This window comes from Cicer arietinum, chromosome 7 (genome assembly GCF_000331145.2).
Source record: "Cicer arietinum cultivar CDC Frontier isolate Library 1 chromosome 7, Cicar.CDCFrontier_v2.0, whole genome shotgun sequence".
In the NCBI taxonomy this organism is placed as follows: domain Eukaryota; kingdom Viridiplantae; phylum Streptophyta; class Magnoliopsida; order Fabales; family Fabaceae; genus Cicer; species Cicer arietinum.
The window spans coordinates 6916115-6935946 of record NC_021166.2 but is presented as its reverse complement, the minus strand read 5'-3'; the positions used below and the strand labels follow the sequence as shown (position 1 = coordinate 6935946).

The 19832-nt window shown below is 30.6% G+C and overlaps 3 protein-coding genes and 1 long non-coding RNA gene across 8 annotated transcripts; 2 read left to right on the top strand and 2 right to left on the bottom strand.

The window, feature by feature from the left end:
* The first annotated feature begins 2108 nt into the window (after positions 1-2108).
* Positions 2109-7153, top strand: LOC101497123 (uncharacterized). Of its 3 annotated transcripts, none has more exons than XM_073370838.1 (4): positions 2109-2434; positions 5729-6070; positions 6740-6819; positions 6936-7153. In XM_073370838.1, coding segments are annotated over exons 1-4 (438 nt in total). In that variant the 5' UTR covers positions 2109-2432; the 3' UTR covers positions 6950-7153. The 3 variants fall into 3 exon arrangements, with proteins under 3 accessions (XP_073226939.1, XP_073226940.1, XP_004508625.2); XM_073370839.1 differs by having other exon boundaries at positions 2119-2434; positions 6740-6810; XM_004508568.4 differs by lacking the exon at positions 2109-2434 and adding an exon at positions 4782-5159.
* A 290-nt stretch (positions 7154-7443) lies between these two features.
* LOC113787628 (uncharacterized) lies at positions 7444-8359 on the bottom strand. Its single transcript, XR_003474142.2, has 2 exons — positions 8091-8359; positions 7444-7931 (listed from the first exon to the last, which is right to left on the bottom strand). It is a non-coding gene; the product is annotated as an uncharacterized lncRNA (long non-coding RNA).
* Positions 8360-11208: 2849 nt separating this feature from the next.
* Positions 11209-14878, top strand: LOC101490210 (zinc finger CCCH domain-containing protein 39). Of its 3 annotated transcripts, XM_073364057.1 has the most exons (4): positions 11210-11462; positions 11598-12314; positions 13068-13118; positions 14308-14878. In XM_073364057.1, exons 2-4 carry the CDS (start codon positions 11600-11602, stop codon positions 14577-14579), a joined length of 1038 nt encoding a protein of 345 aa, XP_073220158.1. In that variant the 5' UTR covers positions 11210-11462; positions 11598-11599; the 3' UTR covers positions 14580-14878. The 3 variants fall into 3 exon arrangements, with proteins under 3 accessions (XP_073220159.1, XP_073220158.1, XP_004508522.1); XM_073364058.1 differs by having other exon boundaries at positions 11209-12314; XM_004508465.4 differs by lacking the exon at positions 13068-13118 and having other exon boundaries at positions 11219-11462.
* Positions 14143-17208, bottom strand: LOC101490752 (uncharacterized). Its single transcript, XM_004508467.4, has 3 exons — positions 16268-17208; positions 15854-16126; positions 14143-14439 (listed from the first exon to the last, which is right to left on the bottom strand). The coding sequence occupies exons 1-3, from the start codon at positions 16943-16945 to the stop codon at positions 14419-14421; spliced, it is 972 nt and encodes a 323-aa protein (XP_004508524.1). The 5' UTR covers positions 16946-17208; the 3' UTR covers positions 14143-14418.
* Positions 17209-19832: the final 2624 nt, after the last annotated feature.

Here is a 19832-nt window from a genome sequence, read left to right as displayed (position 1 = left end):
AAAAAAAACATTCCCTACAAAAAACACACTATTGAAGTAACTCCTAGTTCCCTTGAAACAAATTTCTCTTCCAACCCCACCTACTCATTCTAGACTCAAGGCCACTACCAACCACCTCTAATTTATTGATAGAAATGCTACCAAATTTATGAAATTTTTAGTAGATAAATTTTTTCCTCCCACCAATGGATCTTTCAAAAATAGATAGACTTACCATCACCCACCACACAAACAAGATTATTTGAAAATCAATTTCCAAACTCAATCAGTAATTCTCCAAAGATATGTTGAATATCCCTCCACCACAACTCCTATACTCTCATATAAACGATAAGACACTTACTTACAATTTAAAACTCTTTCTGCAATTTCCAACCAAGATGGATTCAGATTCACTCCACCTAACACACTCTTATGAAAATTTACCCTCAGACCCGTCAAAAGTTCAAACAACATAAGATTAACTTTAATAACTCTAACATTCATCCAACTATTTTGTCTCATAATCAAAGTGTTATATGTAAAGTGCAGATAAATAACGATACACTAGTTGTCTTGTCTAACCGAGGCACCAAAATAAATAATTATTAAAAGTATGTAATATCCTTTTTAATAGTTTGGAGGCAGTGTGTTAAAAATATGTAATAACTATTAAATATATGTAATATCCTTTGTAATACCCTAAATATTCATCTTTTTTTAGTTTACAATTTTGTTAAAAAATATGTAAATCCCTTTGTAACTGTTTTGAGTGCCATTTGTCCTCGCAATGATATAACTTCTTGTTAAAAATAAAATAAAATAATATTTAAAGGTTTATTTTTATGTAATATCCCTTTGTAACTGTTTTGAGTGCCATCTTTTTGAGTGTCATTAGGATGTAGATTCTCCAAGTATATTACTGAATAGCCCTCCATATTTTATTTTTTTTGAGAAAGAAGTTTCGCACGTTGAGAATAAAAAGAAATGGCAGTAAGAACTGTCGGTACAAGGAATTTTATTTCATAATTATAATATATGGAATGTGGAATATTCATAGATATTGTCTGGTGAAAATTTAGTGATTAGGATTAAGATTCCGTCCTTAGCATCAATGCTACTGTGGATTTTAGTTCGACACATCCAAGCAACGGCGAGAAGAACCATGTGAACACTCAGTAGTTTTATTTTATAATTATTTATCATAAAAAATAACAAAAAAGTATTTTTTTTAAAAGAAAAAAATATATAAAAACGCAAAAAGGAAAATAAGGACATTATTGAGGCATGCTGCATACAATACAGTACAAGACAAAGCAAATAAAAAGCATGAAGATGGGAAGTAGTCAGGCAACTGGAAAAAATCAAAACCTATTAAGCAATAAAAAAAGTCAAAAGTAGTAAGTGCATATGTTATATTCTACGCACAAAAATTAATTTTAAATAAATTAATTTTATAAAATAGATTTTATTTAAAAATGAGTTGAATGTACAAATAATTTATATTTGAGTTTAAATATATTTATATAAATATTTAATTGCAGATTTGATCTCTTATTTTTATTAATTCACGAAATTGGTCATCCTATTTTAAAATTTAACTGGTTTTGCCTTTTATTCTAACTTTTTAACTACAAAAGAGTAATGTGATATGTTTTAAATAACGTGATAGATAATATCATGATGTAGAATAATTAATATTTATGGAATCGCAATAAAATCATCTAACACTTAACTTTCATTTTGAAAATTTTTCATTTTTTTTAATTTAATTAATGACATATGAACAATTAATATATCTATATGCTTCTTCATCATAAAATCATATACTGTATCATTTAAAATATGTTAAATTATTATTTGTAATTTAAAAATATAAAAGAGATACCAAAAATCTCTACTTTTAAAATTGGATGGCAATTCTTTGAAATTGTGAGAGTAAAAGACTAAAAAAACTGCAATCAAGCATTACGAAAAAGTAAATTAAACAACAAATTAAAAATCACATTTAGAATTCATAACTACAAACTTAGAATAAATTCTTCAAAAAGAAAATTAATTCTACTTAAACATAACCGAATATATCAAAATATATTTTACACATTCAGAACCAAATCAGGCGCTACTTCATAAGTAGAACCAAAATAGTAATAAGCATGGATACAAGGCAAGCAACAAACCGTGAGCAGGAAAAAACACAATCAACACAAAACAAACAAGGCATTATGCGATATGGCTTTGCAAAAGACAACAATAAGTCACCATCGTCTTTCGTGGTTTTGCCTATAATAAAGGCCACGACCCACGAGAGGTGCAAAATGCAAGAGTGTGGAATCGGATAATTACACTGAATTGAATTGGATAAGAGAACAAGGGGGTATTCCAAGCCCAATAACGTGTTTGAGGCAATCTAAAGCAGCTTGCTACACTACACTACACTACATATTTTGAATATGTAAGTGTGACAATAATAATTAGTTGTATATTTATGCCGTAAATTTTTTTATATTTTTCCCTTACTACATTATTTTCTCGTAGTTTTATTGTTTTTATTACGTTAAGCATATATTATTTTTTTTAAATATTCAATAGATATTCATATATCTTGAAAGAGAAAAAATAGAGATAGTGATGTAATATATATGATATATTACTGATGTGATAAAAAGAAAAATATAAAAAAAATAAAACATTAAAATATTATAGAAAAATTATAGACGAAACGACACAAAAAACGAGAATTTGAATACCCTTTATACCGTGCAACTAAGATTTTGTATTTTAAATAAAAAATTGATGGCTCAAATATAAACCCTAATATACACTAACAGTAATTGTAGTTGTAGATAGTAATAATAAATATCTTCACAAAAAAAAGTAATAATAAACATAATAAATGCAAGACCAAACTTCTTGATCATCACATCACATCTGAAGTTACTTAAGTCGGACTAGGGAAAATACACAGAAGGTGTAACAAATAATTATAAAATCTAGAGGAGGGGTCAAGCTCTAGAGATCTCCTCATTTTATATAGTTATTTAGATCTTATTACATGAAACTTTTGATACACCTAAAATCTAGACGTGATTTGAGTAATACCATCTTAGAATTTAGATTGAACCTTACACAACTCTACTAAATCGATTTGTAGGGTAAAAATTATTCACTATTTATATATTTTTGTAAACTTTATATCATTCAATTGAAACTCTTAACAAAATACCAATAAAAATATTTCTTAGTTTTAAGTTTTAAGAGGAGAGAGTAAATAATTGAAGTTTCTTTCGCCAAAATAACAATAATGAATGTTTTAAAACACTATGTTTATCAATTCACCTTTACACACGGAATAACATTAAACCTCTCGATGGAGGAGAGTTTTTATTGTTTATTGTGATCGTATTCAGTTTAAGGAATTAATAAAAAGAATGTTTAAAAATGCTTTTTGAAACCGTTTCATGAGATATTTATGAAGAATAAAAAATGGAGTAACTAAGGTCTAAAGTTAATGTCTGTGTCGCTAGATCCGTTTCTACCACTTGCATATATAAATTCTAGTTTGGAACACGAAAGGACTTTGATTCCACTGTAACACTTTTTTGAAACCTACGTTACTCGGTTTCAACTTTCCATTCTGCCCAGCATCGGTCCGCCGCATACCTTTTTTTTCATAAAAATATTCTTTTCTTTTTTATAGCTTTCATAAAAAATTCTCACCACTTACCTTTTGAAATAAGAATTCATAATGAAGTAAAATAAACAAACTAAAGAAATACTCTCTCCAATGTTATATATAAACAAAAGCGTACGTATATTTAATCTAAATTTAAATCAAATATATTTAGTTTTTTTGTTTGTTTATGAGGGTGTTGAAAAACTTAGCTAGCAATAGTTGTTTGTTTTATTTTTCTACTAGGCCAAATAACTTGTATATTTGCATGTGGTAGTGTGTTAGAGTTCATAAAATTTCATGTAAGTTACCAATCTAGTTCTTGAAATGGTAAAGATATGATAATTTTTAAAATATGTAGCACTTTAACAAGATATTTTTTGTAAAAAAATAAAATAAAACAAGACTTTTGAAGTTAAAATCTCTAATCTTATTGGTTTGGTTGACCATAATTTTATGGATTAAATTAATGTAAATGAACATTGTTTGAATGTTTAGTCTAGTGGTTTGAATTAGAACACCACATAAATATTAAGAAAGAGAAGCCACGGATTCGACCATTGCTACCAATATTTATCATTCTCCACTAACAAATTAGCCAACATTTCTCTATAAAAAAATCATATATCTTATAAAAATTTCATTAAATTCATAATCAAATTATCGGGTGCATACAAATTAATTGATTGAATAGTAATCCATCAATTCAGGTCAAATGTACACTAAAATTTATACATGCCTTTAGTATACTCTAGGTAGAGAAAATAAACAAAGTATTGATATTGGATATGAATCTTCGAATGGCATTTCAATTATTGCCATAAAGCAATCGAAACAAAGTTAAAAAAAGAAGTTGGAAATGGATGTGCATGAAGTTAGAATAAATTCTCCATAATTATTTTACTCAGTACTTCCTCATTTAATGCAAAGACAACATCAAGCACTGCATAAGCCTACTACAAGTGAAGGTTTATTTGTAAAGAGCTAATGCAAAAGGATCAATGGGATAAATGTTGAGCTTGTGTTGTTGTTAAACCATAGGTGGGGTTGAAGGGTTGATTCCATTGTAGATTTTGCAGTCAATCACATAACAACTACCCCTCATATAGCCTTACTTCCCCTGGATATGTTCCTCTCAATAATGCATAGGAATCACTTAAAGATGGACAAAAAGACTATAGATAGAACAAAACGTGTAAATATGCACTATTTACCCAACTTTCCAACCATTTCTAAGAATAACCAGAGAAACAGTAGTAACAAATTTTTATCCACATCTTCAAGCAATTTCTAGTTTTAGAATCTTAAGTGAAAACCATCAGCAGATTACTAAGGAACGAAAAGAGACATTAATGTCCCCCACAACAGGTCTTTCAATCAGTATATAAAGCCTCATAACACAAGTATCAAACTCACCATCTTGATTTACAAGCCATTCTTAAACTACTATAGCAATATCAGACCATTTCTGTGTGATTCTTCTCTTATTCATAATTCTTCTTCAAAGGTAAACTTCTTTTTTCTATGTTTGTCATACACGTCTTAAATATTTTCTTCTTTGTGGATGTTATATGCAACTTTCTTGTATTATATGCAATGCCTCATGGTTCATTCATATTGAAACTAGGATACTCAAAATTCCTATAACTACAGAAAAGTTGATAACATTGTTATGCTTTTTTGACAGAGTATTCTGTCACCCAAAACTATATTTCCTTATGCAAATAATATAATGGATCACTTTGCATGCCTTCTAATATAAGCTGGGATCATAAGTCATAACTTATAAAAGAAGAATTGACGAGCTAAGGGACATCAATAGAATTTTAAGTAGCAAGTTCAGGTTTCGAATACTGAAAACTAACATAACTAGTATTTCCCTATCCAAAAAAAAAAAACTGAGTTCTTACCTCATAACTTAAAAGAGAAGAATTGATAATATTTGCCATTGTCATGTCAATTCTAGGCTACATGCACAGGGAGTTGAGTCATATAAATCTAATGTAGCTGCATTGAGAACTGATGAAACCTGGATTTCTTAAAATTTATCACTTCAGATGTTTCTATATTGAACAGGAAAATGAGCTGGTCTGGAGGAGATTGGATGTGTGGTGCTTGCGAGCACATAAATTTCAAGAAGAGGGAAGCATGCCAAAATTGTGGATACCCCAAGTATGGAGGACCTGATCCATCAACCTATAGATATAGCAGGACGGAAGCGTTGGCAGGGGACTGGTTTTGCACCGCTATGAACTGCGGAGCTCACAACTACGCCAGCCGATCGAACTGCTATAGATGTGGTGCATTTAAAGATGATTATTCTTCTGGATATGGCGGGACCATGACAAGTTCTGGAGGATATGGATCTGATTGCAGTTCTCCCCCAGGATGGAAACTTGGAGACTGGATTTGCCCTAGGTTAGTTCTCATGCATTATCTTCATATAGTTTGAGTACTGAAAATCGCATCTATTCTGAAAATTTTGGCTCTTGTAAAGGTAGGGGGGAACTTTAGAAGATTAAAAATAAGGAGTTATAATTGTTGGTAGAAAAAAACAATAATTGAATTTTTAACAACTTCATTGTATTGTTATGCATGTGCATGTATTTTATCACAAACTCTACCCTCTAAAAGTGTTCATTTCTCAGATGCATCAACTTTTGTTCAATAAAGAGCTTGTATTCAATTGCAACTTGAAATACCAACTATATATCACCTAAATGTCCTTTGTCATAAAAGGTTAACAATGTAATTTAGCAACAACTGATTGATATACTCACAAAAGCTGCATTTTCAAGCATTGAATGTGCAATATGAACAAAGGGGTAGAGTTATAATCGGCTCTTGCACAGTGACATATGGTGATAATAAGAACAAAGGCGGGCAGTATTTTTGCAGGACAAAGCCACAAAATGGTTAAGATTGAGATAGAGGACCATATTGATAATTATAGCATAGAGGGTGGTCAAATAAACATGTTCATTTGATTTTATTACACACAAGAATAAATATGATACAATAAATTTTATCCAAATCTTCCATAATTTGAGTATCTTTGTTTATTTACTTTTTTTTATAATGTAACAGAACTGGCTGTGGAGTGCATAATTATGCTAGCAGGACAGAATGCTTCAAATGCAAAATGCCTAGGGATTTTGGTGAGAAAAGTTTAGTGTTGTAACGTTTCAACTCTTTTTTTCCTTGTAAATATTGTCAGGGATTCAAGGTTTTCGTTAGAAAATGTTATCTAACACAATACATTTATTATTATGACTTGTTTCAGGTGGTGCAGACTGAAAGTAAAAAGAATTTCAGAGGACTTGCAATATCACCTATTTAGCTTTCCCTATGTCAAGCTCTAGATAAATCATGGATGAATGCCTTCTGTTGGAAAATCGTAGCAATGTTTTTTTCATTAGGAAGAATATCCTGCTGTTATTGTTTCTTGCCTGATGTACTAACAAGAAGGTTATGAAATCCACGTATTAATTTCCGTCTTCATTACTGAGATGAATTAGCCTTTTGAACTTGTGTTAATAATGCTTGCCAATCTTTCCCTTGTTAGCTTCCCCCCAATTCAAATGTAAATGCACATGAAAACTTGCCTTTGTGTTTATCACACACACAACAGGAAGAGAGTGATTCTGTTCTGGTGAGAAACATCTATTTTATTCAGTTGTTTCTGTTGAGGTGGTCTAAAAAATGTTTTGCATACTTCAAAGATTAGGCAGAGAATTTAGAACATAAGTCATGGACCACCATGACCAATAGATTCCATAACACGACTCAAATTACTGTGGAAATCAAAATAAGTTCAAATTCAGTGGACCTAACTATTAAGCATATAATCTCTGAGCACGAAAATAATTCTATATGTTAGAACCTAACACACTATACAACAGCATAGATGCTACAGATGCATTCTAAATAAACCCAATATAATTGTTTTCACTAACTAGTTTGTTGTGGCACATGAGTACCATATTGATGATTCCTTGTGATGCAATAGAGCTTTATTTTATTTCTTCATTGACTTCATAGCAACTTTGGAATGTCAATGTTAAGTCAAAAAGCATATAAAATGCTCTTTCTCAAGGTGCCCTATGAAGCTATTACTACTTAGCTTTAAAAATATTCTGAGTTTCTTTAAGCTACCTTTTTCTTTATATGTTTTGAAGATGATAAGAGAAGAGAGGACCCCAGTTTTAGTGAACTAGTTCCCCTCAGCATCCAAAGAACTGGTCACCAGCTATCTGCATATCTTTTCCTTTTTGGATATCTTCATTTAGTAAAAAGATTAAGTGGATTAAGGAAATAAAAAATACCATTTAAGGAAATAATTGCATGTAATCAAGGTGTTGGTGTTGTGCTAGTGTTGGACATAGGTAATCACCATACTAGTGGGGTCCAAAAAAGGATCAAACATAGGTAATTTTACCTTGCATTTACCAGAGATTGATTCCACAACATGAATCCGTTGGTTCTAACCAGCCAATTAAGAATTCCTCAATAAATTATCCTGCACAAGTGAAACTCAAAAAGCAGTCAGTAAAATGCACAAACCGCACAAAACAGAACTGCAGAATCGCGCTAATATAGCAGCAGGTGAACAAACTAATTTTCAACGAAATGGAAGTTATTTGTTATGTTTATGTAACTGGCCGTGTGGGCCTGTTATACGGACTCAAAAATTTACACTATACCCATAATTTTAATTCTACTTTCATATTTTAAGTCCGGGTGGAAATATATATGACTCATAGAGATGCCTTTCATATTTTAAATGTTATAGACTATTAGGCCGACTTATTTAAATAAATATAAATAATATTCTTTTACTATTATAATTATAATATTAAATTTTAATTTTTTTTTTATATATTCAACTTTTAATATTTTACGTATATTAACATTCTTTAGTTTTTGACATATTTAAATGTATTATTATAAAATAAAATTAAAGTAAGTTATATTCTTCAAAATGTCATGTTACATATCAAAATAAAACTTAATTTCATTGACATATTAACTCGTCAATCTATTTAAATATATGTTTGATTACTTATTCAAATGTTAAAATAAAATATGTTTTTAAGTAGACTAACATGATATATTAGACTTTTATCAAAGTTAAACTCGGATATGAAAAATAAGTCTATGACAAACCACAAATTAAACTTAAGCCTTTAATTTTTTGATAGGTAAGTCTAGCAAAATCTAATATGGTCCTACTTATTCCCAACAAAATGTTCCACCCCTGTCATATTCAATTGTGCTCCAACAAATATATATTCTAAAAAATTTAGAGTTTAATTCTTTTAGAATATTTTTATGTTTTGGAAAACTCAAAATTTAAATTTTTTGGAACTAATTTGTATACTGGAAAATATAAAATAAAATTTTTGGTATATAATTTTTGAAATTATTTTGTTTTGAAATTTTTTTCATGTTCTGAAAAGCATTTTATTAATTTAATTTCTTTTTCATTTTTCTTTAAAAAAGGATTATGTATTTTGAAAAACATAAAATTAAGATTTTTGGAACACAAATGTATTTGAAAATATTTAATGTTCAGTTTTTTTAAAATATTTTTGTGTTTTAAAAAATAGATTTCATTGTAGTTTTGGTCTCCCTATTTTAGCTGAATCACGAAAATAGTCCCCCTATTTAATTTCTCCCCAGTTTTAGTCCCAAAAAGAATTTTGATCTAAAACTTGATGAAATATAATTTTTTTAAGCCACACCACACCATTTATGATTATAGATTTTATGTACAATTGTTGCGTCATGAGATCTTGAAGCATAGTGTGACTTAAATAAGCGCAAAAAAATTATATTTTATGAAATTTTAGACTAAAATTATGTTTGGAAGACTAAAACTAGGGATAAATAACATGGGAGACTATTTTCGTGATTCAGCTAAAATATAGAGATCAAAATTGTAATTAAACCTAAAAAATAAAACATGTAATTTTTGAGTTGTATAGTACAAAATTTAAATTAAAATTTTTAATACATATTTTAATAATTTGTAATTTTTTTAAAAAAAAAGATTATGTGTCAGAAACTTTAAAAAAAATTATGATTTTAAATTTTAATTTTTTTTAAATTGTGATTTTTGGTATTTTTTTTTTAAATAAGGATAAAATGGAGTTTATAAAAATGTCAACACGGTGGATAATGTCAGTTAACGAGGCCGCGTTGTTATTTGCACTCCCAATTTTTCGTCTAATATTTTGAAACCCAACTTAAATTGATAAGAAACGGGTTTCTATGGACAAGGGGTTTCAAATTTGTCATTGTAATCTTTCTTTTTTCTTCCAAGATAACATTTATATTCTTTGTTTTATAGATAAACAAAAAATATTAAAAAATATAAATAATTTATGAAGTAATTTTATATACTTGAAAACAAATAATGCTACTAAAAATACATATATTATTAATGAGCAAAAACCATATATTGTGAGTAAATTTTCAAAATATAAAATAAATTAGAAAGTCATGCAAGGTTACAACCTAACGAGTAAATGTTCAAAAATAGAAAACAAAACAAAATTAAATATAATTAACAAAAGCTCCAAATATAATATCAACGATAACTAAACTAATAATAAACAATCAATCAATTGAAGTCTAATTCTCGCCTTATGAGGTTCCATGTGAGTAAACATTGCAATCTTATTTTATATTATAAGTCAAGTAAAATCTTCCACAAATTCGAGTCAACTGTGATTTTATCTTATGTATTTCATCTTCATAAAATTTCAAAACATCTTTGGAAGAAGTATTTTTTGAAACAAAAGATGTGATCATCATTTTAGCTAAAATTTCGCGATTAACCTTCTGTCAAATTTTTTCCTTTTCAATTCTCCTTCCTATATCACCCACATTACGATACTTATTGATAAACTGAGCAAAAATTGACAGCATACGACAACGACACAAATAAGGAAGGCATGATGAAATCAGTAGAAATTCAATTATGAAAAAATGATGTTGATGACAACTGAAGCGAAGGTGACATGATGAAAAAGTGAACATGAAGATGAGACATTGTTGTTATATTTGTTAAAGTGTCTTTCTTAATTAGAATCATAATCAAAATGAATAATGTGTTCGGTTATGGATAGATAAAACTTTAAGTAGGTTGTATCTCTTTTTGGTTTTTTTAGATCAATTTTATTATATTTTTTAAAATTAATTATGTGGGTTGCAGATTGTCCAATATCCAAAATAATTCAAATGGATAAAGGATTTATTTGGATCCATTAAAAATCCTAAAAACATTCAAATTAAAATTATTAGGTCTAATTGCTGTGTGTTATCAGGATTGGCAGTCTAATCTATTTGAACAAGCTCATTTTTGACAACTCTATACAAAGACATTTATAGTGGTTAGTGAAATTATGGAAACACAATTTAGTGTGCTCATGCATAACAAAATCTGATGAGCTCGGTTGATCCGACGGTCACAGTTGTCCACCTAGTTAGTTATTAGTGAAAGTGATTAGAGTGTTTAGCGGCTAGGGTTTTGTCTTTGTTAAACCAACTAAAAAAACCTTAAATCTTGCATTGCTTCCCTATATATACGTTTTTTTTTTCTTTCTTAACTCTCTTCTTCTCTCCTTTTAAACCCTGAAAATAAAAATCAAACTTTCATCACCCATTCTTGTTTCTCTACCAACATTCTCACCTGGGTCTTCCAAATTTCTTGTTTTTTTTTTCTTCCCCAAAATTCCTTCTTCGCATCTCTCTTTTCTTTTCGGGTTTTTTGGGCTTTCATTATTTGATCAACCTTGCATTGCATGTAAGTATTTGCAACTTTATACAATTTATTGATTCAGTTATAAATTTTTTCTAAATGTTGATCTGATTGACCTACCAATAATCAAATAAAAAAAATTCACTGAATTTGATCAAAATCTTTACCTTTCGACAACAGCCATGACTTTTCCGGACAACATTCCAACCTTTAGGATGTCACCGCCGCATTTCGCCACAAACAGTGATGTCATTGAAGTGAGGCCTCAATTCCCAATGAACAATCAACACTTTGATCAACCCCCTTCATTCAAAAGGGCAAGAATTTCTGACAACAATCATCCTCCAAGGATGATGGTTCAGCCTCCATCAAACAAAGGAACAAGCCACATTTTCTTCAAGACTCGAATTTGTGTTAAGTTCAAGCTTGGTAGTTGTAGAAACGGTGAAAATTGTAACTTTGCTCATGGGGTTGAAGACATAAGGAAGCCACCACCAAATTGGCAGGAGCTGGTTGGTTCGCGCAACGACGAACAGCTGCATGCGTTGGTGGCGGGGAATTGGGATGATGATCAGAAAATCATACACAAGATGAAGCTGTGCAAGAAGTTTTATAATGGTGAGGAATGTCCTTATGGTGATAAGTGTAATTTTCTTCATGAGGATCCTGCAAAGTTTAGGGATGATTCTAGGAATTCAAGAGAGAGTACTACAATAAGCATTGGGACTAATGGTTCCCCTAAGTCATATGGGGATGGTACTAATAATTTGGATGGGAATAGGGCTGTCAACAAGCAAACAAAGGGAACTTATTGGAAGACTAAACTGTGTCTCAAGTGGGAACATACTGGGCACTGTCCCTTTGGAGATGATTGTCACTTTGCTCATGGACTTGAAGGTAATCAAATCTCATGTGTCTTGATTATTGGTTATGGTTTTATCATATGATGATGATGATACTGTTTTGTTTTGTTCAATCATATGAAATTTGTTTTTTTATTTTCTAGATGATGTATTGAAGGTCATTTTCTGTGATATGATGTACAAATTTATAGTACATTATGAATGTGTATGGTTTTCATTGCTGTGTTTGGTTTGACATAAACCCCTGCTTCTAGGCAAAGCTGGTTCTAGACAAGTAGACAGTGTTGTTGATGGCAGAAGGCCAAAAACCCGGCGATATAAACATGCCATTACAGCCTTTGTCACTGCCATGGCAGGCATTCTTTCACATGCCATTACAGCCCATGTCGCTGCCATGGTGGCATTCCTTCACAAACTGCCTATGGCGGTTGTCCAAAAATTTGCCGCGACATTCTGCCATTGCCGCCATTTATCATCACTGGTTCTAGATGGCTCTTTTCTGTAATTAATGATAACTTTATCTCATTGTTGTCAAATTTCCGTTGTACCAGTGCCATGGCATGGCAGGTTTTGTGTCAGCTACCATAAGCCGCAATACCATGTTTATATGATGGATTTTTGGCGGGTCGCCGCAATCGATATTTTCCACGACTTGATATTTGATACTCGACTGCAATTTTTTGTAGTTTGGAGTATTTTGTGAAAATTTTCCTTTCTGTGATTGACTATGAAGCATGGGTAATCTAAAATTGAAGTCGTACCCTAACGGGTGTTGTACTCGTACCAGGTATTAGTGGCGGAGCTCGAGAGACTTTTTTGAGGGAGCCATTATTTTTAGGTAGAGTTTTACCTTTGGTACTGCAGTTCAAGCCCTGGATATAACATTTTGGGGAAAAATAAAAATATAAAATGCGGCGAGCAGGACTCGAACTCAGGAGAACAAAGGCGCAGTCCCATTACACTGCCACTGCGACGCATTTAAGATGGTGATACTATGCGAAACATATGATATTTCCTCCAAGATGAAAATTTTGGGGTGGTCATGGCCACCCCTCTCAAGAAGCCAGTACATGTGGTTACACTGAGTATGTACCAAATTTACTTTGAAAATAAAAACAAAAGTTGGATACTCCACTTGGGTACGCGTAGATACTCTGTATGTACTCGCGGTCCAATAAATAAAAATACGTTTATCGTTTTGTTTGGTAAAAATATTTAAAATTGAGTTTTTCTCATTGATTTTTTTTATGATGTTGATACTTTTCCCATTATGTTGTACATTCCTATTTCTTGTGATGTAAATGTCATATATTCTTATCCTGATGTTATTGTTTTCTTATATTTATTTTGTGATTCTATTTTGATATGTAACGTAGTAAAATAGGAAAGACGTCTCCTTATATATTTTTATGTTATATACTTATTTTTTGTTTCTATCTTTTATACAATCTATTGAAGTTTGCACAATTTTTTATATATATTTAAAAAAAAATTGAAGGCGTCAATACTTTACTTTTTTGAAAAATCTCATATTTGGTATTGTACCTTTACCCGTATCCATGCAACATAGGCTGTCGATAATTCCCAAAGTGATTGGACAATAGGGTCACATGATCATGAACTACTTGATTGACTTTATCAATTATACCATGTGATTGAGGTATTGCCTTGTGCTGATGGTTGCCTATAAATATGATGTATGACTTATCAATAATTTGGAGGTACATTGCTCATTTCCAAGGTTTTAAATTGCAGCCATGTGGCAATCCTTAATATTGAGGTGAAATATGGCTATTGCAGCTGCAGTTGTGATGACTGAATTCAAAAACCTTAACGTCTCAGCCACAATTGTGGCCACAGACTTTTTATATTTTAAAAAAGTCTTGCTCATTTATGTGGTGATAACATGAATTTGCATATTGTGATTTGTTAACAAAAATTACATTATAGAAGTAAGGTGATTATAACAATTGAAACTGTTTGGTTTTCATCTATCTCCTTCTAACATTGGTTGTCTTGCAAATCAGAGTTACAAGCTTTTGGTGGGCGCGTCGAAGCTGAAATTGCGGGTGCCGTAGCAAATTCAACAAAAGCTATCATCATTCCAACATCAGTTTCTGCCATTGATGCACCACCTACTACCTTAATAGCAAGTCAACCTGTGGCAAAGGAAGAGGAGCAGACTAAGAAGCATTTACTTCGGTTGAAAGTGAACAAGAAGATCAATCGTATTTATGGTGATTGGATCGATGATTTACCGCTTGTTCTTCACAACTTACCAAGTACTGTGGAGACCTGAGTTGATGAATTATGTGCTCTAGGAAACACCCCTCAACTGACAAATAATTTTGGAAATGTAGTCATCGCCTTTATTGCTTTTTAAACTTTTAATTGTTACAGATTTATAGTCATAGAGGTGTCATTTGTCAGTTTATGAGGGGTATTTCGATGGATTTTCGAAATTGTGTGGGATTTTGGTTTGGGTTTACATTGGTCAAATTTCTGAACCAAAATTCAGGCCTTAAATAGGTTGAATATTCATTTATATTCATTTGTGAAAATGTGATTATTTATATATCACATGATAAGTTGGCTTCATTGAGATGCTTTCAATGTGGACAACTGCCCTTATGTTTTACTAATAGCAGTATTAGACTCTAATGGCACAACTCATCATGGGTAGTTTTAGTGAGTTATACTGTACCACATCACTTTGAAATAATCCATTCATTCTTATTCCAAAATAGTGCAATCCTTAAGAACTCACAATAAGTCTTACAACTTACTCAACTCATTGTTAAAAACGAATTATTTGCAAACGATTGACCTTATAAATTGCTGCCTCGAAAAGTTTGTTTTAATAGTAAAATTTATTAGATATTAACAATTGAAATTAATTCCATCAACCTTTTTTTTTCCCTCACTTTATTTCTATGTTGGTTTGATCATGATATAAGTAACTTATATCAGAGTTATCAACTTATCATCTTGAATATGTCAAGTTTTTTCAAAACTCTTAATTAGTTTACTAAGCATTAATGATGAATTAACACACTTGTACCTGTATCATGCTACTTTTATTGGTTGAATTTATAAATAAATACATTCAATATTGCGATAGCCCATCGTCTTATTTCCTCTTGGACATTCTCAGATCAAAATGTACACTAAATGATGTTGATTGATGTAATTCAAAACAGCCTATTGAATCCATATTGACCAAAATAAAACCTATTGATACCATGAAAAAATTTAAATGGTGGCAAAAATTCTGTTTCCAAGGCCACTTTGAGAATAGAGTTATATCTTTAGTCTTATAGATCATTTTTCTGCTGATGTAAAGTTCTCATCAAACTGTTCTGAAGATATCACTCTTCATTATGGAGAGCTCAATTTTTTTATTGCACACTATTTTCTATGTACATCTCATGTTCTATATTATCAATGAACTTACTAATATTATTATAAAAGACACTAATTTCACGTGAATATGTTTTTTTTTTTTTACAGAAATTCTCCAATAAGCCAAGATTTTGGAAAAAAGAAAAAGGAAAACTAAAATCTCCCAGGTACCTTTGCTGTTGTTTCTGCCCAATGTATAGTTGACCTGGCCAAAGCATCCATAGGATCTATACATTTCCTAAGAAGAGGATCATTGTGAGGCAGAATTCCCACCAAATCATCAGAGGCCAGTATCACCACATTCACTCCCCTTACCGAAAGAACATGGATTGCAATTCTCAGCAAATTCCTTGCTCCTTCTATGTCTTTTCTCTGCAAAGCCTCCATTGCAGGTACTAGTATATGTTCCTCCGTTGCTTTGTCTAGCAGTACTACTTCAAAACCCTGCATATCAATATTTCACCACCATATAATCGTTGTTAAACGTCGTTGCTGTTCAATAATTTAACACAACAAGTTATAAATTGTAACTAACATATATTCTTTTGATGAATTTTTCCCTGTGCAAGGCACAGGTTCTCATACCTGACTTTGAAGCTTATCTTGGTAATAACATACTACAAAGGACGGATCTGTAGTGAGCAGTCCAATTCGGACGGTATTTGCAGCATGAATAGGCTTCAACTTAGCATTCTTGAGTTCTGTGGCTACACAATCACCAACATGAAGAAAAGGTAGAGAACTGTCCTGAGAAATTTCACTATGCCAAGCATGTGACAGATGACAAGGCAAGGCGAAACCACAAGCTCCAGACTGCTGAAGAATGTTCTTTTTGTGCCGCAAATTCTGAACCACCAGCTCCTGATTCAATTTAATGTGATTCATTCTGTTTCTAACAGAAGGAAAAGAAGAACCACGCAACGAAAGCACCCTGGTTAACACAGGATCACTGCATACAACAAAAGGTGGACATTCTTTACCATTCCTTGAACCAAAACAAGCTAGCTTTTCTAAGAAAACAAGAGTTGATAGAACTGATACTCCTCCTATAACACCAATAGTGTTTTGTTGGCTTAGCATAGAAGTAGCACTACCTTGTTCCTCATAGTTTCCACTCTCATCAGTAAGAAAAACTGAAGATATACTTGAATTTGATGATCTTTTTCTGTATTGAGTATGTGTTCTCTTTCTAAAGGCATCACCAATTAGAATTGGGGGATGATTCAGTGTTTGTATGGACATCAATATGCTCCTTTCTAGCATCTCTAACAACCAAGTTTATGCGTAAGATGTTTTTTTTTTCGTGAATGCTTTTCTTGAATATGTATATATGTTTTTTTTCCCATTAGTCTTGTAATATCACTAGTGTAAAGCTGACAAGTGTACATGAAAGTTTTGTTACAGTCAGTTATCAACACAGCACTAAAATCCAGAACCTACATTGAACCGTGAAATGGTACACTAGCTGACATCAGTTTCTGTGCCAGATACCTCACAACAGAATCTCTGACTAAAGGGCAATTGTTGTTCAAATAATCTCAAAGGATGCTAGTTACAAACAAAATAGTGATCCTACTCTGTAATCCGCTTATATAGATACAAACAACAAACACAATATTGACATTGACTCGTGGACATAGTTAATAAATTAAAAAAAAATAGAAGTGTTTAAATGTAGTTGCATATGTCACTTTTAGACACGGATACGTATCTTGTGTCGTACACCATACATGTCTTTAATATAATGTGTTGGTACTTAAAAAGCAGAAAGGTATTGAGGTAACAAAGCGATCCTCCAATATTTTGAGGAGCCTTAACATAATTGTCATATACGGTTTTTTGGGATGTTGCTGTCTAGCCTTATCAATGGTAAGTTATTAGTTACCAATTATTTGCAAGTTGCAACATGTTAATTATTAATATCTTATATCTCTAAGGAATTACCATTGTATATCTTTCAGAAGATAGTGAATGTGATATTATGGTCCGTCCATTAAAATTTTGTTAACTTATGAGATCTTCGGCTACATGTGATACGTCACTGCGGTTTGTTTGTCCTACTAAATTATTAGATACCATTTGTTTCTTTTGTGTCCCAACCCCTTTCCTTAGTTTATTTTTCATGTACACTGGCCTATGAAATAACTTTTGTTTTTTCCAAAGCAATATTTGGCTTATGAAGTTATGCTCAATAGTTGTCCCCACTTTGCATTATTATATATTATCTTCCATTCTAAATATAAAAGAAAATTGAATCAATAAAAATTTATATATTTGTTTAAAATCAACTCTGTTATATATAAAATCAAATAAAGTATTTGTTAATAGTGCTAATTTTTATTTTACAGGGGTTAAAAGTTCTCACTAATAAATATATTTGCTTTTTTGGAAAAATAAATAATTTTTTCATACATTGGGAACAATATCCATTTGCCCTACAAGCAAAAGATTAATTTTAGATTCAACATTCAAGTAATTGGAAATTTCCCTAACCCAAGGCTTGCCAACCGATATGACTTTAAGCTTGGGCATTTGATTATTGTTTTGAATAATTCAATGTCTAGATGAAGCTTCTAGCTAGGGTGAAGGATGTAGATTCCATCATGAGAAGGATGTGTACTAGGATTGTCAACATCCAAGTAAGTCATCGTGTCTATAATACACTGGCAATGGGTCATCATCTATCTACAAATCATTAGACCCATTTTGGAATAATATAATTTGGTGACATTTTACAATAAAATACAACCGGACCCATCAATCTTGGATGAAAGCTCAGTTTTGTAAATATAACTTATAAATTATCTAATACAACCGGACCCATCAATCTTGGATAAGCTCAGTTTGTTTATTTTCTTACTAGAAGAAGTTAACCGCTATTGAAAGTTTGTAAATTAGCTTATTAGTAAATCAAATTTGTTTGTCAAATTAACTACAACCTTCATCTCTTCATCTCTATGTAGACCAAATCATTAGAATTAAAACAAAGTTAATCATTGTATTAAATTTGTTGATAATTTGACTAATGTTATTAGTTTATTTTTGAAAAAAAGAAATAGTTATGTTTTTATTATTACAGAATGTCTAAACAGATATACACAATTGAGAATATTTTAAGTAAATAAATAATTAATGTGGTTGAAAAATTAAAAATGATCTTATAAAAAGAGACAAGAAAAAATTTCAAGAAGATTAACCTTACCTTGTAATGTAAAATTTAGTAATAAAAAAATTCATAATGCAAAATACTCCTATATAACAAAATATATTATATATTTTAAAACCCAACAAGAAATCCAACTCTAGAAGTTTAAGATCGAAAAACAAATAAATAAATAAATGAGAGAATTAATATAAAAATCAATTATTAAAAAAAAAAAAGCAAACATAACCACACTGAAAAAGATAAAATAGTCTAACTCTAAATTACATTTTCAAAATTTTAAAATTCAAAAGCAAATCAAGAAAATCAGATAGGAACAACCAAATAACCAATCACTAAAATAAAGTAAATATAACCACACCGAAAAAGATAAAGTAGTCAAATTCTAGATTACATTCCTAATTTTTTGAGAATTCGACAACAAAATTATGGCGAGAAAGTTCAACGAGAATCACATCAAACTCTAAATAATATGTTAACAATGAAGCTTCTTAGAGAAAGAGATAAACAAACTAACATTTTAATTATAGTATTAACAAAAATATGAAATAATAATTTAATACAAAATATTCAATATTAATTTTTATTTATAAAGATACCTAAACTCAATTGCTAACGGTGTTCTTGCTCTAAGGGTGTTTGTTAAAGATTCAAAAATATAAACTTAATATAAGAAAAAAAAACAAAATTCACAAAATATAGACAATTTTCAGTACAATTTCAATTTAAAACTTTTATATTTGAATCATTAACTATTGTCCTTAGGACATCCACTATGTAGGTTCTTTCTGGTAATCAGCATTTTGTTAAATATGTACATCCATTGTCATCTTTAAAAGTGTGATGCCTATTAGGATTAATGCTTAGTAAATAATTAACACTCTCTCATCACTTTTTGGAGTTCTAATTAATATATTAAATAAATAAATAAATTTTGTTGAAATGTAATTATATATAGAATTATGACTCATTTAATAATATTTTTTA

Excerpts from the sequence above, each read along its gene's own strand:
- LOC101490210 (XM_073364058.1), top strand. The coding sequence starts at position 11,600 with ATGACTTTTCCGGACAACATTCCAACCTTTAGGATGTCACCGCCGCAT. Across the intron at positions 12,315-13,067 it reads CTTTGCTCATGGACTTGAAG|GTATTAGTGGCGGAGCTCGA; the intron begins GTAATCAAATCT and ends TACTCGTACCAG. Across the intron at positions 13,119-14,307 it reads GAGGGAGCCATTATTTTTAG|AGTTACAAGCTTTTGGTGGG; the intron begins GTAGAGTTTTAC and ends CTTGCAAATCAG.
- LOC101497123 (XM_073370838.1), top strand. Across the intron at positions 6,071-6,739 it reads GGAGACTGGATTTGCCCTAG|AACTGGCTGTGGAGTGCATA; the intron begins GTTAGTTCTCAT and ends ATAATGTAACAG.
- LOC101490752 (XM_004508467.4), bottom strand. The coding sequence starts at position 16,945 with ATGCTAGAAAGGAGCATATTGATGTCCATACAAACACTGAATCATCCC. Across the intron at positions 16,127-16,267 it reads AAGATAAGCTTCAAAGTCAG|GGTTTTGAAGTAGTACTGCT; the intron begins GTATGAGAACCT and ends ATTGATATGCAG. Across the intron at positions 14,440-15,853 it reads GGGCAGAAACAACAGCAAAG|GTTGACTTGCTATTAAGGTA; the intron begins GTACCTGGGAGA and ends CCTTTGCCACAG.